Source organism: Xyrauchen texanus, chromosome 48 (assembly GCF_025860055.1).
Source record: "Xyrauchen texanus isolate HMW12.3.18 chromosome 48, RBS_HiC_50CHRs, whole genome shotgun sequence".
NCBI classification, from domain to species: domain Eukaryota; kingdom Metazoa; phylum Chordata; class Actinopteri; order Cypriniformes; family Catostomidae; genus Xyrauchen; species Xyrauchen texanus.
Genome location: NC_068323.1, coordinates 22,170,910 through 22,195,163, shown reverse-complemented (window position 1 = coordinate 22,195,163; position 24,254 = coordinate 22,170,910). Strand labels below are relative to the sequence as shown.

Below are 24,254 nucleotides of genomic sequence, written 5' to 3'. Positions count from 1 at the left end.
AATTTGGTTAAACAAACTAGTACCAAACATACAGTAGACATAATTTCATGATACATTTTATGTATTCAGTAATCTCAAATGACCAAACAAAATGTAAAGCACAATAAATGCACAGGAAAACCCACAGTAAAAATATGTTGGTATCTGCGGTGAGGTGCTGTTTCCATACAGTATGTAGGGCTGCAGTGAATTTGTATAGTCAGTAACTGGTGAAGACTTTGTTTTCAATTAATCAATGGTTTATGACTTTTGGGATGCATGACAAATGTCCTGCGGTTCAGAACACACTGGGTCTAGTTTACTAAGCATACATTCACATGTATTTGTGCATAAAACCTGTACATAAAGTTTTCTATACATTCTATCAATACATTCACACATATATGTGACCATCAATGTTGTCTATGGGAAGAGATGAGGCCAAAGTAACACCTTACATGTGTGGAAAAACTTCATAAAATGAAAACACACATTTACGTTCTGACTTTGATGTATTTATTGACATTTATTTATTTATTGACACTTTTTATGCTCAATTCCTTTATAGCCATATATTTATTTATTCATTCTTTCTTTATGTTTTTTTTTTAAAAAAACAAGACACACAAATTATATGCAAAAAACTTTATTTATTTCAACACACTATGAAATAGCAATTCAGTGAAGACATAAAATATTTTTTGCATTTTTAGGGATGACCAGTCCCAGATAAGTAAAATGATCAGCAGTGGTTTTAATGGTAAAGAGTTAAGAAATCTGTTATCCAGTTTTCCATCCACAACCGGAGTCAAAGAAGAAGGGGAATCACACATGCATAAGAGTAAGTCATCAGCATATATTGACAGCCTACACTCTGTATCAATGCATATTATGCCTTTAATATCAGGGTTATTGCGAATACTATTGGCTAGAGGCTCTAAAGCCATATCATATAACAGTGGGCTTATACAGCAGCCTTATCTTGTACCAGGCTGAAGAGGCTAAAACACAGATCTGTCTGAATTAGCGAGTATAGCTGATTTAGGAGATGTATAAAGCATCAAGAACTGAGAACATGTAACTCCATTCAATCCGATCAAAGGCATTCTCGGCGTCCAACAAAATGACAGCTCCCTTCCCATTGGAGAGGGACTTAATTGCTTCTAAAATGTACTCTAGGGAGAACTCCTCCTCCAGTTCATCCCTTGATGCGTTTTGGAAAGTCAACCACATCAAGAAATTGTCTTCCTGCAGCATTCAACTCAGGGCATTTAGAAGAGTAAAGGTGTTTATACAATTCTACTTTAGTTAATTAATATCTTTAGGGTGAGTTAGGAGGTTACCAGATTTAGATTTAACTTGAAAAATGGCCCTGCTAGCCTGCACACCTCTTAGTTGTTGTAACGGTTTGGCAGAAGGAGGTAGACGAGGAGTGAGGATCTATGTGCAGTTCTTTAATGAGATGAACAAAAGGGTGAACAGGATAACTAAAATAAAACAACACCAGGAACAAACAAAACAACACCAGGAACAAACTAAACATGAAAACACAACATAAACATGAAAAACCATCGACAGAGAATACGGGCAGGATTTAAACACAGAGATTACCATAACATGCACAAACATCAATGATTGACAAGGGAATGGAGAACAAACAGGGTTTATATACACTGGAGACATGATGATGACAAACGACAATCAGGTGAGCACAATGACACAGGGCTGGCAGTGATGAGGGCCGGGGATCATGGGAAGTGTAGTTTTAGACAAAGACAAGTGAAACCCAGGGCAGACAACAAGGGAATTGTGACAGTTGCCTAGCAAGTAACTTGTCTAACTTGTCTCCTAGTTCAAACTGCTTTTGTTTGAGCTTGAGTAGTAAGTTAGAGACCTGATCACTTAAAATAGAGTTACAGTGCATCTGGAAAGTATTCACAGTGCTTCACTTTTTCCACATTTTGTTACATTACAGCCTTATTCCAAAATTGATTAAATTCATTATTTTCCTCAAATTTCTACAAACAGTACCCCATAATGACAACGTGAAAGAAGTTTGTTTGAAATATTAGTGTAACACTCTTCTCCACGGAGGGAAGGAAGACACAGGAAACAGGGCTTTCAACTGCACCGGTAAGGCTTTTAATTTCTGCACTCTTACCAGATACAACTTTACAATAATTCTTCACTGTAACACACACACAATTGACAAGCTACTCAGTAGGGCTTTGTCCAACTCTCTCTCTCCACTGAAGGTTCTGTGGCAGCTTTTTATGACGCTCTCCCCATGCTCACTGAAATTAGAGACAGGTGTTAGACATAATTTAGCTAAGGTGCAAGCGCCCTTACCGCTTTCCCTCCCGGACGGGCGCTTGACCACGCCCCCGCTGTCACATACCCCCACCGCCCAACTCAGGCCGGGGTGCCAACCGGTGGAGCCATTGGACCGCCCACTTGATGGCCAGACACTCCTTCTCCACGGTGCTGTACTTTGTTTCTCTCAAGGAGAGTTTACGGTTGATGTACAGCACCGGGCGCTCCTCCCCCTCCACCACCTACGAGAGTACGACCCCCAGCCCTCTGTCTGAAGCGTCCGTCTGCAATAAGAATGGGAGAGAGAAGTTAGGAGCATGTAGAAGTGGCCCCCCACAAAGTGCGGCTTTAACCTGTGTAAACGCCTGTTGGCACTGCTCTGACCATTGGACCGGGTCTGGAGCCCCCTTTTTAGTGAGGTCAGTCAGCGGGCTGGTGACGTCTGAATAATTAAGTACAAACCTCCTATAATAGCCAGCCAGCCCCAGGAACTGCCTCACCCCCTTTTTGGTCTTAGGTCTTGGGCAAGTCACAATCGCCGTGGTCTTGTCAATTTGGGGACGCACCTGGCCATGACCCAAGTGGAACCCCAGATACCGTACCTCCACACGCCCAATCGCGCACTTCTTGGTGTTTGCCGTGAGCCCCGCCCGCAGCAACGACCTCAGGACCGCCCTCAGATGTTGCATGTGCCGCTGCCAATCATTACTATAAATAATGATGTCATCCAAATAGGCAGCGGCGTAAGCGGTGTGTGGTCTGAGGATCCGATCCATGAGACACTGAAACGTGGCCGGGGCCCCAAACAAACCGAACGGAAGTGTCACGAATTGGTGTAATCCAAACGGCGTGGAGAAGGCTGTTGGAGGCGGGAAATTGGTGTCAAGGGGATCTGCCAATAACCCTTTGTCAAATCCAAGGTCGAATAAAACCGAGCAGTATCCAACCTATCGAGAAACTCATCAACACGGGGCATTGGGTACACGTCAAATTTAGACACCGCATTGACTTTTCTATAATCCACACAGAACCGTACAGACCCATCACTCTTGGAAACAAGAACAACCAGGCTGGACCAATCACTGTGGGATACCTCTATTATGCCCATATCGAGCATCGCATCCAATTCTTCCCGAACTATTTTATTTTTGTGTTCGGGGAGGCGATAGGGGCGGCTATGTACCACCACCCCCGGCTCGGTCTCGATGTGGTGCTGGATGAGGTTCGTACGACCCGGTAGAGGGGAAAACATATCTGCAAACTCCTTTTGCAAATCGGAAACCTCTGTGAGCTCGCGGAAATCTTGCGGTGCAAATTCCCTTAGCCGAGTTCCCCTGTCATACAGCCGGCGCTGAGTTTCTTGGGCTCGGAGCAAATTCTCCTGTGTTAGTTTCCCTAAAGTGTGGAGTTTTGCTCTGAGATCAAGGACGTATTGAATTTTGTTCTTACTATCTGAAGGCCCCTTCTCCCAGGCTTCCAAGACGTCCAGCACACTGCGTGGGCGCAGCCCATACAGCAGTTCAAATGGGGAGAAGCCAGTGGAGGCTTGTGGGACCTCTTGTACTGCAAATAACAGGGGGTCCAGCCATCTATCCCAGTTTCTGGCATCCTCGTGCACGAACTTACGAATCATGTTTTTGAGGGTTTTATTAAATCGTTCCACTAGGCCATCTGTCTGCGGATGGTACACGCTAGTGCAAATCGACTTAATGCCCAACAGTTCATAAAGCTCGCGAAGTGTACGTGACATAAAAGTCGTGCCCTGATCGGTGAGGATTTCTTTCGGAATCCCCACCCGGGGGATTATTTTAAAGAGTGCCCCTGCAATACTACGTGCTGAAATGTTGCTCAGAGGCACTGCTTCCGGATATCGCATTGCATAATCCACTAGGACTAATACAAAGCGATGTCCGCGTGCTGTCCTTTCTAATGGCCCAACGAGGTCCATCCCAATTCTTTCGTTGGGGACCTCGATCAGTTGAAGGGGGTGCAATGGTGCTTTTGGGGTGGGCGGTGGGTTTACCAGCTGACATTCACGGCACGCTTTCTCCTAGGTGACCCGCCATGGGATTATAATGAGCCACCTGGAATACCATTTCCTGGTGGCTCCGTGGAATCAACAGCTGTGTTACATTTTCCTATGTTTGAGCGTCCTGCGTCACTCTATATAACCGTTCTTTTATAATGGCGAAATAAGGGTATGGAGGGCGATGCCCGGCCAGAGTTCTTGACCATCGATTCCTCTCACTTGGTCAAAGACGTGCTTAAGGGTTTCATCCCGCGACTGCTCCAAAGGGAAATCCCCTTCAGGGAATTCCCTGAGAAGAGGAGGGGTTGGTAGCCTCGCCCCTTCCCTCATCATTCCGACTTGGTGCGGTCGAGGACGGCCCCGGCTCCGCCTCCCCTGCCAAAGCATCACACATCTCCTCATTTTAGTGCAGGACCCATACGTGCAAATTCCCTCTGATACATTTCTAAAACCTGGCCAATCGGTCCCCAAAATCAGCGGATGGGTGAGATGGGAACTAACCACGGCCTCCATTCTATGTTTTCCCCCCGGAATTTGATTACCAAGGTCACCATAGGATACCTGTGAACATCCCCATGCACACACCTTACCCTCACCAGTTTAGCTGTGCCCAAAGCCTCGGGTTGAACCAAGCATTGGTGGATGGTGGTCTGATTACAACCTGTATCCAACAATGCTTGGTGAGTACCCCCCTTGATTCTTACCGGTATCCGGTACGCTCCGGCCCGATCGGGGGCAGCCTGTGGGATATCGGAGACCCGTACCACCATCACCACCACCATCAGCGGACACTGATCCCGGAAGTGGCCCAGATCTCCGCATCTCCAGCATGCCGGCCCAGGCGCTACGCCTGTACCTGTGTCGGCAGGCGCCCCCATCTGAGGGGGAGGGCGGCTGAAGGTCGGGGAAGTTGTTGCTTCTCATGGCCGGGAAGCTGTTCTCGGGAAGCCTCCTAGCCTACGCGGGGCAGGAACAGGCCCTGGAGAGAGAGTAGAATGAGAAGCAGAGAGGAAGGGGAGGGAATAGGGGAAAATACAGGGGAAGGGGGAAGAGAGAGAGAGAGAGCTCCTCCGCCCTCAGGATCGCCGGCATGTGGTCCTCCGCGAGCTGGACGGCTGCCTCCAGTGACGCCGGGTGGTGGCACTGGACCCACTCCGGCGTTCTTCTTGGCAAGCATTGCACGAACTGCTCCAGCACCACCTGGTCGATCAGTCCCTCGATGTCGCGGCCCCCCTCTAGCAGCCACCTCCGGCAGGCGTCCCGGAGCCGTTGGGCAAAGGCGAACGGGCGGTCGGACTTCTCAGACTTCATACCCTGGAAGAGCTGGTGGTTCTCTTCCGGACTCTGACTAACCCGTTGCAAGATGGCTCTTCTCAAGTCTGCATAGGCCAGGAGGTTCGTTGCCGGCAGTTGTTGAGCCGTGAGCTGAGCTTCCCCGGACAAAAGAGGGACAAGGCGAGCTGCCCATTGGTCGTGCGCCAGCCCCAAATCTCGGCGGTGCGATCGAAGAGGTCGAGAAAAGCTTCCGGATCGTCCGCCGCCCCCATCTCCTGTAACGCGGGTGGGGGAAAAGAGGCACAGAGGTCCGGGGTTGCGGCTGTGGCTGGAGCGGCCTCCTGGCTGAGGAGACTCCGGATCGCATACCGGTCCTCTGCTTGAGCCCGCATGATCTCAAAGAACCGACGATCTCGGTCCTGCTGGAGCTGAAGCAGGGACTGGTGGTGGCTCTGATGTATCGCAGCGAGGGACTGGAGGACCTCCGCCAGCTGGGAGGACTCTATGGGGCGATTCCCTTCCATGACTTGGATCATTGATCCTGGGTTTCGGCACCAGTGTAGCACTCTTCTCCATGGAGGGAAGGAAGACACAGGAAACAGGGCTTTCAACTGCACCGGTAAGGCTTTTAATTTCTGCACTCTTACCAGATCAACTTTACAATAATTCTTCACTGTAACACACACACAATTGACAAGCTAGAGGAGAAACTTCCAGAAGAACAACCATCTCTGCAGCACTCCACCAATCAGGTCTGTATGGTAGTGTGGTCAGCCGGAAGCCACTCCTCAGTAAAAGGCACATGACAGCCCGCCTGGTGTTTGCCAACTGGCACCTGAAGGACTCTCAGGCCATGAGAAACAAAATTCTCTGGTCTGATGAAACAAAGATTGAATAATTTTGCCTTAATGGCAAGCGTCATGTCTGGTGGAATCCAGGCACCGCTCATCACCTGGCCAATACCAACCCTACAGTGAAGTATGGTGGTGGCAGCATCATGCTGTGGAGATGTTTTTCAGCGGCAGGAAATGGGAAACAAGTCAGGATCGAGGGAAAGATGAATGCAGAGACATCCTTGATGAAAACCTGCTCCAGAGCGCTCTGGACCTCAGACTGGGGTGAAGGTTCATCTTCCAACAGGACAACGACCCTAAGCACACAGCCAAGATAACAAAGGAGTGGCTATGGGACAACTCTGTGAATGTCCTTGAGTGGCCCAGCCAGAGCCCAGACTTGAACCTGATTGAACATCTCTGGGGAGATCTGAAAATGGCTGTACCTACGCTCCCCAACCAAACTGATGGAGCTTGAGTGGTCCTGCAAAGAAGAATGGGAGAAACTGCCCAAAAATAGGTGTGCCAAGCTTGTAGCATCATACACAAAAAGACTTGAGGCTGTAATTGGTGCCAAAGTTGCTTCAACAAAGTATTGAGCAAAGGCTGTGAATCCTTATGTACATGTGATTTTTTTTTATTTTTTTATTTGTAATAAATTTGCAAAGATTTCAAACAAACTTCATTCCCGTTGTCATTATGGGGGTATTGTTTGTAGAATTTTGAGGAAAATAATGAATTTAATAAATTTTGGATTAAGGCTGTAACATAACAAAATGTGGAAAAAGTGAAGCTCTGAGAATACTTTCTTTTTGGATGCACTGTATATTCATATTTCAATTTTAAAAGAATGTTAAGATCAGCCTGAGATTTTGAAGTTTGAAAGGCTTGTTCCAAAGATGGAAGTACAGACTCAATTTAAGTCAGCAGCCTGCGCTTCTCTCTCCTCATAGAGGAATCATATGCGATAATATTTCCTTTTAGCATCACCTTACAAGCCTTCCAGAGAACCGATTCAGAGACATCAACACTGCCATTAGTCTCCAGAAACTGCCTTAGACACCCAGACATATATGACTGAAACTGTTTTTCAGTTAGCAACTGTGAATGCAAGTGCCAGCAGTGCTGTGCTTTGGGCAAAGAAAGTTTAAGATTCATGGATAAAAGACTATGGTGTGAGATTAATATATTATGATGTTTAGAATGTATCATGGAAGGAATGAGTTTGGAGTCGATTTGTGGACATGAAAGAAAATAAGAATAGTTGTGTGCTGTTGGATTTAACAGCCTCCATACTCCAATCAGCCACAACATTAAAACCACCTGCCTAATACTGTGTAGGTCCCCTTGTGCAGAACTGCCGCTCACTGGCTGGTGGATTTATTAGGCAGGTGGTTTTGATGTTGTGGCTGATCAGTGTATGTCAACAAGGTACACAGATTGGATCAGATTGTTCAAAACACCCACAGACTGAATTACAGTGGGAACTTGTGTAGAAAGACGATCCAAATGCATATCAAGATAACAGTTAAAATCACCTATATTTGCACCTTATACATTCACGCGTGTTATCGGAAAAGTATTAATGAATCCAGATACTATAATATACCTTCCCGCCAGGTTAGCCACTACAGATTGCATTAGAAATGGAATGGATTTTTTTTATAATATATCAACACCTCTATCTTTAGAGGAAAACGTAAGCCGCCATACCACCCACCTGCAGAGCAAGGAAACGACCTCCCATCATCACCCGTGAATTGAAGAACCGAGTCGGAGTCAAACGACGGACAAACACACATTCTACCTTCATCCACACATGACTCAAGTAAGAGGTTTATGTCTGGGCAGAAATAGATTATTATAGTGTGTTATTCTTGTGTATCAAGGCTATTGCTTGTACAGTTTACAGACTGCTGATTCCGCTCATTGCCGTTAATAATCCTCAAGGTATCATTGTAACTTTCTGTTACCACGAATAAGATTTGCTGTGTTGTTGTCCAACCACGTTGGACTGTTTGCATTTCCACCATCGCGGGTGAGACCGACACACTGAGTTTGTCCAATAAATAACCAACAACCACGGCGGACGGATTATGAGACGTTCGGCGCATCTCTGAGTGATAAAATAACGGTTGCCCTCTCTCACACGATCGCTAAAACCGGCTTTGGTGCCATCACTCTGTTCTCTTTCTCTCGTACTAACCGCACACACAACCCCTAACGAACATAAACGCACACACATTTCTGTGAGCAGATAACTTGGCGATATACCAGCGGAGACACGTGTTAAATGGGCAGACACCACTAACCAGTCTCTCCGGCCACATTTTCGTGCCGTACTTTCCACAAGAGCCACGTCTACCATTTTGTGCCCTCCTTCTCTCCTTACACACATACACACGTATACACACACACACACACTCACACACACATATACCTACATACATACCTTCCTCTCATGTATTATATGCTTATTTGTTACCATATCTAATCATGTTACTGTTTAGTTTGTAGTTGGAAGTCAAACGTTTATTGACTGCATTGCATTGATTATTAAGTTATATTACCACATTAATAAACTTTGTTATACTTTAAAGACAAGTGTTTTGGTATTGTTCTGCTTGTACATGTGTCAACGGCTGGCATTCAAGCCTTCATTGTTTTCCTTTTGAATGTCGATGTTCTCCGGACGTCGACTTGACTAAGAGAACAATCCTATGTTTAGACTGCTATAATTTAGACTTTTATCTGGTTATAAGACATTGATTCCAGGGTGGTGTCCTGGCAATATTGATCTTTATTAATATTCTATTGATTTTGATAATTGATAATTATCTTTGATGATTGTTGATTTGAAGGATCAATAAGCTAATGTTAATTCTAATCAATGTTCTATTGATTTTAATAATTAAGAATTATCTTTGATAATTATGAATTATTGCTAATAACCTAACCCACTCCTGAACAAAGCACTCAAAAAATATAATGTCCACTGACAGTGACTTTAAATGTGCAAACATCTTTTCTCACGTAATCTGGTGCCCCATTCCTCTCACAATTCTTCTCACAAATGTAACATTTACCCCAGTATTATTACTAACATTTGTATCAGTACTTGCCAATCAGCTTATTTAGTAGCATCTATAGCATAAGATCATGGACTATCATAGCAAAAATAAAAGTTGTCTGGTGCAAAACAAAACACCCTCCCAAAGCTGCTTCCCCAAATGAAGCAACAAACATTCCCCATAAACATGGAGTCAGTGGAGCAAAGACAGCAAGATCCATTTGATAATTTAGCCTAACCTAGTAGGGGGAAAAAAACTGCACAACAGAAATATAAAAACAAAATATTTAGGGTTTAGTCAAATTTCAAGATTTATTTCTTATATTTAAGTATATATATTCACATTTCACATTCGCATTTCTAGAAAGTTTTTAGGTTAGGGAGGTATGTTTTACTCATTAAATCTTAAAAACCTTGTCTGATTATGACACCATTTCACTCGATTTTGACTCCCCCCGCTAGAAATTTCACTGGCAAACTGCAGCAAAATGTATGATGAATCATGGCATTTTGTTTTGAAAAATGTTGCCACTTAATTTTCATGAGATAAGGCTGTTACAAACAGGCCATGAGGAGAGGCATTAAGGCAGTTCAAACATTTTGCTTCATCATACATTCCTAACCTAAAAACTTTAAACTAAACAAAACAAGCAATGTCCTAAAAGTAAATGCGAATGTGAAATGTGAATATATATACTCCTGGATAACGGCCTGCGGAAGTTTAACCCTTCTTGGGAGGCTGTGAATAGTCTGTAGCATTTGGGAATAATTGGCAAACCTCTTTGAAAATGAACTGTTGAAAAAAGGAGCTGGGCCAGTTTAACCTTCAAACTCTGTCCATAACATTATTTATATATTGTGTTTTTTTCCTTGTGGTACCTGTTTATTGCAGAGAGGTGCCACATGGGTGTGAGTCTACACTGTGGAAGTTCATACAAAACAAATGACAGATTTGGACATAGTTTATGTGTTCAAGGTTGCATACTGTGTTTTTTGTACTGAACATTGGGATCTTGTTTCCTTTTTTCTTTTTTTCTTTTTTTTTTACTCAAAGAAAATGCAATTATTTTCTGACACAGTGCTATGACAACAGTACAGATGGTAAGTTATAATTTCAAGGGTCTACATAGCCTGATAAAGAGGAAGAAGATTCTTAATCAGCTTAAACAAATGAAAAGCCAGATTGTCTATTTACAAGAAACAGATGTAGGGGAATACAGCTTGACCCGGTAACAGAGAACAGCAAAGACAAGGAGTCGTCGGAGTCAGACTTGACGTTTTTAATCAATGAAGAGAGAGTTTTGTAGTGGAATGAACGAGGCACAGACTGAGGAATGCAGTGAAACACTTGAGGAACTACCCCAGAGAGGATTTTATTGAGGTCCTGAACAGTGCAAAGAATGGTGCAGGTAGAAGGAGTGCTGGGATGGAGTTCCAGGAGTGTTTGGTTCTGTGGGGAGGCTGGCAATCCTGGCATTGAGGTCTGTGACCTCAGTGTCTGGCTTGAGGGCCGGGGCATGGAAAGTGGGGGATTTGTTGTACTTTTGTGGTAGGGAGCGTCATCCAGGGAAGTCTTAGTCCGAGTCTGTGGAGAAAGAACAAAGACCGTTAACCTACTTGCTTGAGACGAGCTCAACCGGAATGGTGTGAGCATTGCTTATGTCTCTGACTTAAAGAGTAACTGATGAGCTTCAGGTGTTAGGCTGCTCCCTGGCTGTGGGTATGGTATGAGCCATTGCTGCCAGGTGCAATGCTGAATATGTGGTTGAATCGTCACAATTTTGTAAACAGCAAGTCAAGTTGGTGGGCAGAAATGGGTCAGAGGTGAGTATCTTTTTAGATACCAATTGAGCTCAGCTCCTTTGGCTTAGTCACATGATTCTCAAAACTTTAAACAATCCCTGCAATGACATCATTAGACAGAAAATAACAGAGGCTATCTTTCTTTCAAGATTGAGTCCTCACTGGGACACAGGCCTTATCCAGCTGGAACAAACATGGCAATAGAACAATATGTGCAAATGCAAAGAGCAAAGTTAGGCAGAAATATACTTTTAGTGATGAATGCAAAGAATGTATTTGTGTTTGTAATAAATACCTAAATGTTAAACATAATAAAACTCTAATGTACTTTGATTAATTACTAAGTAAGTAATTCCAACTCATATGTTGATCTGCTCTCTGAAAGCTGGACTAAATGAGTAAGCACTTTTCCTGACACTATTCCTGACATAGATCAGACCATCGTTGACCACACAGGTGTTTTGATTTTCTTAACCCTTCTGGTTGTCAAAGGAGGGCAGCCATAATAATTCATAGATCACTTCAGTGTTTGTTCAAAATGTAAAGATAATTAAGGGTGGTAAAGTTTGATAAATTGCACTACATCTGGGGTTATCATGTCACTGATTAATGTACCCAATGACAATGATCCCCCGTTTATTAACAAAATATTAAGTTTGGAAAATGAAAAAGCATATAGTCGATTTATCACTGATGGCAATTTTTATTGTGTGTTTTCCCCTTTGGATTGGAATCATCTCAAGTACCTCTATCCACAATGAGTAGGCTCTAAGTACAATTGCATAGAATTTGGTTTTGTAGACTTTGAAAACACCTTCACTGAAGAGAAAGGGATGATACTTTCTATTTTCACCTGTATGCGTCTGATTCAAGGATAGATAATTTTTTTGCTCCTAAAAAGTAATTATATAATGTTTTGGAATGTAAAATTCATAACAAAACATTTCCTCCATCGGGCCGAATGGTTCTGAGCATGACTACAAACTGTTCCCCTTCTGTCACTCACTCGACGTTGTGTCGATGTAGTGACACTAGGGGTCACTCCTGGGATCCCCATACATCTCTGATCTATGAGAAAAGGCCAATGAAAATTGGCGAGTGGAATTTGCATGCCACTCCCCTGGACATAAAGTTTTATAAGGAGCTGAATTACAAACTCTCATTCAGAATTCTTCTTTGGAGCCGAGCAGTTGTATTTCGCTGAGCTGACTTACTCTGCCAGCCATTAATTTCTCGCTCTTATGAGCTGTTGGTTTCTACAGCGTATTACAGTGGTTCTCCCCCTCTCGCACTGGAGTTGTGCAGAGAAACACCCCTGGGTGCTTCAGCAGAAAAAAGAGCATATTTTCTAAAAGGAAAAAAAAAAAGAGAATATTCCTACAAAAAGTGTGGCACTTATGAAGCATCTTTTTCAAGATGCCTTTTCGTTTGTGTGTTATTCCTTGTTGCTATCTCTCCGCTAAATTACGGATCTGGGGACTTCAATGGGAGCTTCGTCACCGGGAAACCCCCCACGCACCTCCCATTCCCCAGCATGCTCGTATGCCCCAGTTGAGTTCTGGGATGGGACTAATGCAGGAGCTGCGTTTGGTGAACGATCTCGCCCTCCGAGCAACGAAGGTCATGGCGCGGTCTCTCGGGCAGGCGATGTCCACCCTGGTGGTCCAATTTTGGCTCAACCTGGTTGAGTCGAGAGAGGCCGACATAGTTCGATTCCTTGATGCCCCCATCACAAAAGGTTGGTCTGTTTGGCGACACTGTCGGAGACTTCGCCTGGCAGTATTCGATGGTGAGGAAGCCAAGCCAAAGTGGGCAGGACTTGGCATGGAGCCACCTGCAGGTAGCAGACATCAACCGTCTCACGGCCGGGTCCAAGAACTCGAGATAAGCTTCGAAGCGCCTCAGAGACGGCAGCCCAGGAAGTGCGGAATCTGCACTTCAGGAGCTGGTAAGAAGACCACTCCTTCCCCTGGTGGAGGGCCGCGTGGAGAACCTTATTACCCTTTTCTTTTGATTTCGCCGCACACCCAACAGGAAACCCCACTTTTTCAAGAAAAGAGCAGTTTCCTCACTTCCTGGGCCCTATACTCTGTGTCCACGGCTGTCGTTATCATGACCGCCAGGCAACGTTTCTCTCTGGCAGGTTCGGTGGCCCGGAGGCGGGAGACCCAGCTGTGGCACAAATCCGCCTCTGATGTGATGGCCTCCATGGGCTACAAGGACGAATTTATATAGGTAAGTACTTTGATGTGGCACCTCAGGCTCCGGCCCGTCATGAGGCCCTACCCGCCGGTACGTCCGGCACGATTGTTCCCTTGGTCCCCCTTGCGCGGAGCTTGGGGCTGTGGATCATGCTCCCCAACCCGTTGCGGTGGCTGATCAGGACTGTCCGACTCGACTATGTGATTCAGTTCACCAGGCGCCCATCCAGGTTCAACACCGTCCGCTTCACTGCTGTGAAAGGCGAGAACGCTGCTGCCTTGTGCGCAGAGATCACCTCCCTCCTACGGTTGGATGCGATAGAGCCTGTTCCTCCAGCCTAGATGAAGAAGGGGTTTTACAGCCCCTACTTCATTGTACCCAGTAAAGGCGGCGGGTTGTGGCCAATCTTGGACCTGCGTGTTCTGAACAGGGCTTTGCCCAGACTCCCATTCAAGATCCTGATGCAAAACCGCATCTTAGCGAGCCTCCGGCATCAAGATTGGTTCGTGGTGGTAGACCTGAAGGACGCGTACTTCCATATCTCGATCCTTCCTCGACACAGACCCTTCCTTCGGTTTGCTATAAGGGCCAGGCATACCAGTACAAAGTCCTCCCCTTCAGTCTGTTCCTGTCACCTCGTGTCTTCACGAAGGTCTTCAGAGGCAGCCCTTGCCCCTTTAAGGGAAGTGGGCATTCACATCCTCAACTACCTCAGCCGTTTGGGGCATCGGGTCAAGTGGGAAAAGTGCAAGCTCTCCCCGGTTCAAAGCATCTCTTTTCTCAGTATGGAGTTAGACTCAATAAAGGTGCACCTCATGAACGAGCGCACGCAATGACAGACGCCTCCAAGCGTGGCTGGGGCGCCGTGTGCAACGGACATGCAGCCACCGGTCCTTGGACTGGTCCATGACTCCGTTGGCACATCAACTGCCTCGAATTGCTGGTTGTATTACTTGCCCTGTGGAGGCTATTGCCATTGATTCGGATGGACAACACATCCTAATCCACCATGTTTGACAGTGACCGGGGACACCATCAAACACGTAAAGGTCTATTACAAAAAAAACAGAATATGTCAATACATGTAGACTGTATTAAGTAGGGGAGTAGTATAGTCATGTGCTATTCTGAACATGTAGCCATATTATTATTATTATCCGTACCTTATTCAGACATGTTTACTTGTGAGAGAAACACATGAAAATCAAGGAAAAGCTTACTTTGTAGATCTTTTAGTATTTTTATGTGCTTACTGTTAAAGCATCACTGTATAGCATTTAAAGAAGAGGACTCAGAGTCATGCTTTTGCAAGATTAATGTGTGGGAGAAACTTACAGGAGATAATACACTAGTACAGTATCTCATATCATTCATTGGTGATACACAGGGTGAAGTTATGAGCAACTGTCATCAAACAGTTAAACACAACATACATGAGAAATGTACAGTACATGCATTTTAAGAAACTTTTTTTACTTCCTTTTTACTTTGAAGTAATTCAGTAGAGTAAGTAAAAGTATAAAATTATACAATTCACAACACATTTCAATTGACAACCAATGAAGTATATATATTTTCACATAAAATCTTGAAGAAAGTGAATAATAATAATAAAAATATTATTAAAAAAACTATAAATTACAACATGGGGGTGAGTAACTAATGAGAGAATTTACATTTCTGGATGAAATATCCCTTTAACCAGCAAGATTAAAAAATTAGTATTATTGGAGAATAATTATTAGTGTTCAGAAGAGTTCTTATGGAAAATCAGATTACAGATTACAATATGATCACAAATTAGTGACCTTTAATCACCAAAATGACTAATGACACCCCAGACAAGGGCTCACAATTCAACCTGTGACACCCAATTATAGGTCATTTATTTTTAGCTAAATGTTTATCAGATATTTATACAGTACACATTTTGTACATTTTCTGTAAACCTGCTAAATATAATCATAGTTTTTATTTTTTCAGTGTAAACGTGTTTAACCCTCTTACACTTGAAAGTTTAAGGAATGATTCACCCAAACATAAACATTCTGCCATTGACATAGACTGCTAGATAAATAATAGGGAAATGAATACATTACAAATACAATACATGAAGACTGTAATGACAACAATTCTGTAAAATATGGAAAGAATAATCTGTAAGAGGCATCTGCTAGAGGCCTGTATATACTCAGAAATAACTTTGTATATATGTACTTTGAGAGGTCTTATGTTCTCATGTATATAATTCTTGCAGTTATATTGGTAACATTTTACAATAAGGATAGAGCTAAATACAGTATTTATTTATATATTATTGTTATTATGTATTAGTTTAATGCAACTAATGTATTTCTAAAATGACCTCACGATCAAAATTGCTTTGAGGGACACCTGCTATCTTAAACACAAACTCATTGAATAAAGCAACTCAATTCTAGGACTTCAACTCAATTGAATTACCTGCAATCTACTTAAAAATAGAAGTTAACTTAATCCATTTATGCACGGTCACTCCTAATGGGCAGAGTAAATGTTGAAATTAAGTGCTATTTTGAGGGCTGCCAATCGATTACAGTTTTTAATTGAATCAATGACATGAGATGAAGAAATCACAATTAATTACATGTATTGTGTATTTTTATGTGATGTATTTGTGTAAAAACTTTCCCTAATTGAATTAAGTTCAGCCAAAGACTCATTTTTTGAGTGCAGTTATGTGAAGTGTGATTAAAACATGCATGTTGTTACAACGTAATGATCATACGATTATTTGAACAAATAATTTGATGAATTAGTAAAATTTTTAGAGTGTTAGTTCATCCATGTGTTGATCATTTATTGTGTGCTAATTATGTCCCCATTACTTAATACTGACATTACATAAATTACACAAGTTACTGAATGTAGTCATTTTATTTCATAAATCTGAATCTGCTTAATGTCAAACAAAAACATGTTTTATGTATACACATTATATATATTATATATACATTATATATATATTAGGGCTGTCGATTTAACGTGTTAAAAAAATTAACGCAATTAATCGCAATGCCCCCGGACCGTAATAAGGAAGATTCCTGAGAAATGCAAGCTTGTAGTACCACATGTTTACTCCAGAGGGCAGTAAGTGAAACTTCAGCTGTACGAGCAATGCACAGTTTATACAGTGAAGAAAACACTTCAGCAGACAGCACAACACAAACATGCGTTATGTTCTTGCGTTCGAAACACTTGAAGGTGCTCAAATACGAACTAAGGGATCTCAAGATGTGTTTTAAGTATTAAACTATATGTAACTTCACACAGTGACCTAAAAATGTTATGTTTATGACGCAACGCACCCGAGACGCTACACAAGCATCTGTCTGACACAGGTGTACATTGACGGGTCCTTAAACAAGCCCTCATAATAAATCTCCAACTGTCGTTTAATCCTTTTATGCTGTGACGTTGCCCTAGTTAGCATCATAAAACTTTGCTCGACAACAGGGTTCAAATTGAGTTTTCTCTTCATGTTTTCATCAATATTTCAATGTTTACATTCATATTAACCTCATCAAGTTCAACAGTTCAACTTTATTATGTGGAAAAATCACAGTAATCAATTATTTCACTATTTTTCTTTTGTAAAGATTATTATTATTATTATTGTTCTTTACACAAATCACGAGAAAACTGACTGTACGTGTTGTGTTGCACTGATGTTTGCGGGCTATTGCTGTTACTTTTTGCACTGCATTCAACCCTGAAACGTTTTGAACGTAACAGCATTGAACACATCATGGAACATGTTAACACATAAAGCTTTCATTGAAAAAGAAATTAAATCTTGTTATAATACATATAAATCAGTAAATTCAGACTGAGATTATGAAACACATGCATCTTGCTGTAGCTGTGAAATTGTTGAGTCATACACAATGGGTTACAATGCTGGTAAAACTGATTGACTGATTCACTTACTAATAACTGATTTACTTGAAACACCACCACATGCATTTCTTCGAGATAACATCTCTTCCTAAAAATATTCCATGCTGATTGTTGATTGCACAATGGGTCACAGTATTGGGATTTGAACCTCTTCTTAACTGTATAAATACAGGTAGATATGTGAGGTGTTAGACTGAACAGGATCATCAAGCAATCATGAAGTCTTTGGTTTTACTTTTACTTGTTGGAGTTGCATGTGAGTATGAAAATCAGAAAAACTGATCAATTGAATCTTTAACGTAGCAGTGGCTCTCAACTGGTGTGTCATATACACAATAATGAGGTCTGTTCTGAAATATTTTTGTGCAACAGTGAAATTAATTTACATTTAGCAGATACATTTATTTGTAAATTGAGACCCATGACCTTTGGCATTGCTAGTGCCATGCTCAACAAATTAAGTTACACTAACAGGAACAGCTAAATAAATAGGGTTAACATCAAAGGCTGTGTGCCCAATGAAACTCTATGATGTTTTGATGCTGATTCATCTGTCAATTGGTAATATGTCTAATAATAGTAATACTATTATAATAATTAGCCCAGTGATTGTTTCATATGTTGGGTTGGTAAATCACACTTCTACTGTTGTTTATGCATTTAAAGCATTATCCATTGTCCATGTCATGTTGATAACTGTGCATAGAATTGGGCCTATGCAGTTTATTGTAATTGGGTTTTATTTTAAGGGCATTATTGTTTACTTTTGTTTGAGAATTATAAGTCTCTTCTGTTTAACATCTAAAGATATGTACTAAAGGGACTAAGTTAGTAAATAGCTGGCTGCATGTAGACTAAGTGTCATAAGTAACAGACAGATAAAGATGATAACAGACATAACTGAATGTTTGTAGTTGCTCAGATGGATGTCTCCATTATTGGTGGAAATGAGTGTGAGCCGCATTCTAAGCCCTGGCAGGCGTTGGTGATTTCCAGCGTTGGCCAATGTGGTGGATCCCTGATCAATGAGAACTGGGTTGTGTCTGCTGCCCATTGCTACAGATCGTAAGTGACATCTGAATCTAGTTGTAAAAAAAATTATGTATATTGAAAACATACAGATCTTGTTGTTAAAGTGGCAGTGTATAATTTCTGCAGTTATACAGTATAGGCAGATTTGCAGTAGTTTTACATTACAACATTGGCTCAACCAATGGCGTGAGTTTAAGGTGGGACTACCTGTTTGTCCAACAACAGGGGGAAATGTTTGTGGCCACGACCACACTAATAAATAAAGTTTGAACCCTGTTTTCAGTTTTCTAACATAATCCAGTATGCGGATATGGAAGTATAAAGTATAAAAATTCCCTTTGAAGTTTTGGGAGGAAAACACTGTTCTAGTGTGGATGAGAGGCGTGACTGTGACGAGAGGGAGGGATGGGTCGTTCCGCTACACATATATACACTCACCTAAAGGATTATTAGGAACACCTGTTCAATTTCTCATTAATGCAATTATCTAATCAACCAATCACATGGCAGTTGCTTCAATGCATTTAGGGGTGTGGTCCTGGTCAAGACAATCTCCTGAACCCCAAACTGAATGTCAGAATGGGAAAGAAAGGGGATTTAAGCAATTTTGAGCGTGGCATAGTTGATGTTGCCAGACGGGCCGGTCTGAGTATTTCACAATCTGCTCAGTTACTGGGATTTTCACGCACAACCATTTCTAGGGTTTACAAAGAATGGTGTGAAAAGGGAAAAACATCCAGTATGCGGCAGTCCTGTGGGAGAAAATGCCTTGTTGATGCTAGAGGTCAGAGGAGAATGGGCCGACTGATTCAAGCTGATAGAAGAGCAACTTTGCCTGAAATAACCACTCGTTACAACCGAGGTATGCAGCAAAGCATCTGTGCAGGCTGGTGGTGGTGGTGTAATGGTGTGGGGGATGTTTTCTTGGCACACTTTAGGCCCCTTAGTGCCAATTGGGCATTGTTTAAATGCCACGGCCTACCTGACCATGTCCATCCCTTTATGGCCACCATGTACCCATCCTCTGATGGCTACTTCCAGCAGGATAATGCACCATGTCACAAAGCTCGAATCATTTCAAATTGGTTTCTTGAACATGAAAATGAGTTCACTGTACTAAAATGGCCCCCACAGTCACCAGATCTCAACCCAATAGAGCATCTTTGGGATGTGGTGGAACGGGAGCTTCGTGCCCTGGATGTGCATCCCACAAATCTCCATCAACTGCAAGATGCTATCCTATCAATATCGGCCAACATTTCTAAAGAATGCTTTCAGCACCTTGTTGAATCAATGCCACGTAGAATTAAGGCAGTTCTGAAGGCGAAAGGGGGTCAAACACAGTATTAGTATGGTGTTCCTAATAATCCTTTAGGTGAGTGTATATTAAAATGTCCCAGTGCTGTTATGCAAGATCTCAGCTTTCATGTAACACCACTTGGCCAATCAAAGTTATCCACTACAAATTATTAATAACTGATCTAAAGTTTTAATCAGATTACTTTATTGATTACATCATCTAAAAAAGTAATCACATTATGAATAACTTTGCATTTAAGTTACTTTCTACACTTTTCCTTGCAACAGATTTAAATAATGTCCATATTTCATGTCGCATGCAAGCCATAGACTCAACACCACAAGTTTCTCCCTTACAATGACTCGTTATGGGATGCACGCCTTTCATCTGTAACAGATACGGAAACAGACGTACATATGAACATAAATCATGTTTAAATGTGTTCTACATAAATATAATTTTTAAAGTACTGTAAGTAATTAACTTCACTGAAGGTCAGCAAATGTAATTTTATTGCAAGAATTAAATGCAAGAATTTGTAATGTGTTAAACTACTTGTTGAATTTATAAAGTTTTAAAGGGATAGTTCATCCCAAAATGAAAATTAATTCATTGCTTACTCACCTCTGAGGTGTTATAACCTCATATGACTTAGACGTGCATATGACTCTGACTACAAACTCTTCAGACATGTTTAGTAACTTCTGATCTCTGGTTTGTGTGCAGCTGTGTTGTGTTCTGTTAGTATCGTTGTGGTGGACGTTTTAGATAAACAAAACCAGTTTTAGCTTGAACGCCCCATATCGCTAGGGGGCTGCGTGAGCTGCTGCTCTTGTGCAGTCTCATAAATGCCCAGAGAGCAATGGTCGGTCAACAATTTCACTAAAGAATACATTCGATTTTGGTTTGTTTCTCGCCAATCCTCAAGTGTTACCGTTCGTTTTCTGTGATAGATACAAAGCTATAGTATAGTCTCCCTTTCCACGTGAGGTCAGCTTCATCACTAGCCATTTAAAAAAAAAAAAAACATATTTAAAAACACATTTAAAACATAGATCATTGAATAGTTTGAAATGGATAAATACACAATGTTTAAGATTACACTTACAAGTAACTTTATAATCAGACTACACCCAACTAAGGGAATGGAGAATGGGATTTGAGAGCTGCAGCTGAGAGGACAATTTTTAGACAATAACAACTTAAATCTTGTTCTGTTCCACACACATTGGAAATATAACACCATAGGGGTTTTAAATGACAAGTATTTCTATAACACCATCTCTCTCTCTTACAGAAGCGATGGTGATATAGAGGTGAGTCTGGGTAAGCACAATATTGCGATTCATGAGCATACCGAGCAGATCATTCTCTCTGAACATGCCATCCCTCACCCCAAGTATAACGGTCACACGCTTGACAATGACATCATGCTGATAAAGCTGAGCGAACCCGCTACCCTCAATGAGTATGTTCAGCCTGTGGGTCTGCCCACCTGCTGTCCTCCTGCTGGTACCATGTGCAACATCTCTGGTTGGGGAATGACCAATATCACCAGTGAGTACACCTTCTTAATTAGAAGCCAAGCATATTACAGGCACCTATTCTACAGAACAGTAGCTACTGTATACCATCGCTAAAACTAGGATTTTGTATTTAATGACATTTTCATACTTGAGCCAAACCCGTCTGTCCCAGGACAGATCATGAGATACATTTTCAGTCATAATTATCAGCTCAGATTTGACACAACATATAGGTCCTGCATTTTAGTTTCTGCATTATAGCTCTGTTTCAAGATCTGTTGTATTCTCAGTTAAAATGTATCAAGTTACGACTCTAATAATACATGTCATTTTCTCCTAAATCTCATTGTCTGTTCACTGCCATAGCTAAGGAAGTTCCTGATAAGCTGCAGTGTTTGGAGGTTTCCACTGTCTCTGATCGTGACTGTGACAATGCCTACCCAGGCATAATCACGGAGTCAATGTTCTGTGCTGGATATCTGGAGGGAGGAAAGGGTGCTTGCTATGTAATGCATGAAACATCTCAATGCATTTAACAAAAGACATTCACTGGATTGCTTTGGTCTCCAAATGTGTTCTTAACTGATTGCTGTTACTGATTTCTCGTCTCTCTCAGGGTGACTCTGGCAGTGGACTGGTGTGCAATGGTGTACTACAAGGTATTGTGTCGGCAGGTGGCATTTGTGTCGGGGAAAATGAGCTTGGTATCTATACCAAGGTATGATGAATAATTTCTCCATCAGGAATTATTCCTTATTTTAACAGAAAAACTATCTGCCTTTACCTAAAGAAAACTTATTTCATATAGAGTTTCCCAATCAGGCGTTTCTGAAATCCAGAAATGCCAATGACATAAATTCCCAAATTTAATAAATTCGTATGCATGTACACATCTTGCTATGTTGCAACCATATGCTAAAATGCTTTAAAGTATTTTTTTTTTAATCAATCTACACTCAGGGGTGGCAAAGGGGTAGCATGAGTTTGGTAAGGGGTGGCATTCAGTAATTTCATCTGTGTGTGTATGTGGGGTGGGGGGGTGAAGAGGACCGATGTGTCCTGCCAGTCGTCACAGCGTGGGGGGTTTCCAGAGTTGGGCGTCAATGTTGTTATGGACCATGCATGACGCAGATGGGTTAAGCCATTGCACACCATCTCCAGGATGATAGTGTGGTCCATGTTGGGATGGCAAATCTCATTTCAACCCGTGCCACCCTTCTGGCCCTACCCCAGTCTACACTCCATACCCCATAATGATCAAGCAAAAACTGATTTTTGATAACTTTGCAAATTTATTCAAAATATCACAATATTTATGTGAATTAATATGAAATATCACAGTGACATAAGTACTCAGACCCTTAACTCAGTACTTAGTTGAAGCACCTTTGGTAGAGATTACAGCCTCAAGTCTTTTTGTGTACGATGTGACAAGCTTCAAACACCTGGATTTGGGGATTTTCTGCCATTCTTCTCTGCAGATCCTCTCAATGTCAGTGGACAGCCATTTTCAGGTCTTTCCAGAGATGTTTGATTGGGTTCAAGTCCGGGCTCTGGCTGGGCTGCTCAAAGACATTCATAGAGTTGTCCCTAAGACACTTTTGCATTGGTTTTGCACAAGCGATGAGCTGTGCCTGGTTTCCACCAGACATGAAATTTAGGCCAAACAGCACAGTCTTTGTTTCATCAAACCAGAGTATTTTGTTTCTCACAGTCTGAGAGTCCTTTAAGTGCTTTTTTGCTAATTCCAAGCGAGCTTTCATGTGTCTTGAACTGAGGAGAGGCTTCTGCCTGGCCACTCTGCCATACGCCCAGATCGGTGGAGTGTTGCAATGATGGATGTCCTTCTGCAAGTTTCTCCCATCTCCACACATGATCTCTGGAGCTCAACCAGAGTGACCATCAGGTTCTTGGTCACCTCTCTTACCAAGGCCATTCTCCCCTGATTGCTCAGTTTGGCCAGAAGGCCAAATCTAGGAAGAGTCCTGGTTGTTCCAAACTTCCATTTAAGAATTATCAAGGCCACTGTAATCTTGAGAACCTTCATTACAGCTAAAATGTTTTTGTAGCCTCCCCCAGATCTGTGTCTCGACACACTCCTGTCTCTGAGCTCAGCAAGCAGTTCCTTTGACCTCATGGCTTGGTTTTTGCTCTGATATGCATTTTCAGCTGTGATACCTTTTATAGACAGGTGTGTGCCTTTCCAAATCATGTCCAATCAGTTGAATTTGCCACAGGTGAACTCCAATCAAAGTGTAGAATCATCTCAAAGATGATCCAGAGAAATGACATGCACCCGAGCTAAATTAAGTGTCAAAAGTGACAAAAAAGTGTCATAGCAAAAGGTCTGAATACTTATGGCGCTTGACCACGCCCCCGCTGCCACAATATAATTTTTTTTTTTTTTCTTTTTTTTTTTTATAATTTGTGATAACCTGAAGTTACATAAATATTGTTTAAAATAATAGTGAAAAATGTAGATCTCAATTTAGGTTCAGCTGACAAAAACATTGGAATCACAATATAAAAAATACAACCCTTTGTATAATATCTCTCATTTGTCTCCACTAGGTCTGCATATTCAACACCTGGATCACTGAGACTATAAACACATACCAAAATTGATTCTAACTTTATACTTTCAACAAGGTCCATTTAAATGAATTGGCAATGGATTCTACGTGCATAATAAAATAACTGTAAGCATTGTTTGAATGAGTCTTCACTTGGGCAATTACAGTATAAGCAATGAATACTGAATAACTGACTTACTGATACACACACACACACACACACACACACACACACACACACACACACACACACACACACACACACACACACACACCCCATAATGTATGCATGATAAGACATTTTTTTTTAAAAAGATTAACGGTAAAGACACTTTAATGCCTATATCAGTTTTGCTAGTGATTGCTAATATATACAGTAC

At 42.0% G+C, this 24,254-nt stretch overlaps 1 protein-coding gene across 1 annotated transcript; it reads left to right on the top strand.

The window, feature by feature from the left end:
- Positions 1 to 17,576: 17,576 nt before the first annotated feature.
- LOC127639376 (trypsin-2-like) lies at positions 17,577 to 24,006 on the top strand. Its single transcript, XM_052121347.1, has 6 exons — positions 17,577 to 17,699; positions 18,358 to 18,508; positions 21,073 to 21,332; positions 21,668 to 21,807; positions 21,918 to 22,019; positions 23,873 to 24,006. The coding sequence occupies exons 1-6, from the start codon at positions 17,660 to 17,662 to the stop codon at positions 23,924 to 23,926; spliced, it is 747 nt and encodes a 248-aa protein (XP_051977307.1). The 5' UTR covers positions 17,577 to 17,659; the 3' UTR covers positions 23,927 to 24,006.
- The last annotated feature ends 248 nt before the right edge of the window (positions 24,007 to 24,254 follow it).

Excerpts from the sequence above, each read along its gene's own strand:
- LOC127639376 (XM_052121347.1), top strand. The coding sequence starts at position 17,660 with ATGAAGTCTTTGGTTTTACTTTTACTTGTTGGAGTTGCAT. Across the intron at positions 17,700-18,357 it reads TTTACTTGTTGGAGTTGCAT|TTGCTCAGATGGATGTCTCC; the intron begins GTGAGTATGAAA and ends GAATGTTTGTAG. Across the intron at positions 22,020-23,872 it reads AGCTTGGTATCTATACCAAG|GTCTGCATATTCAACACCTG; the intron begins GTATGATGAATA and ends TGTCTCCACTAG.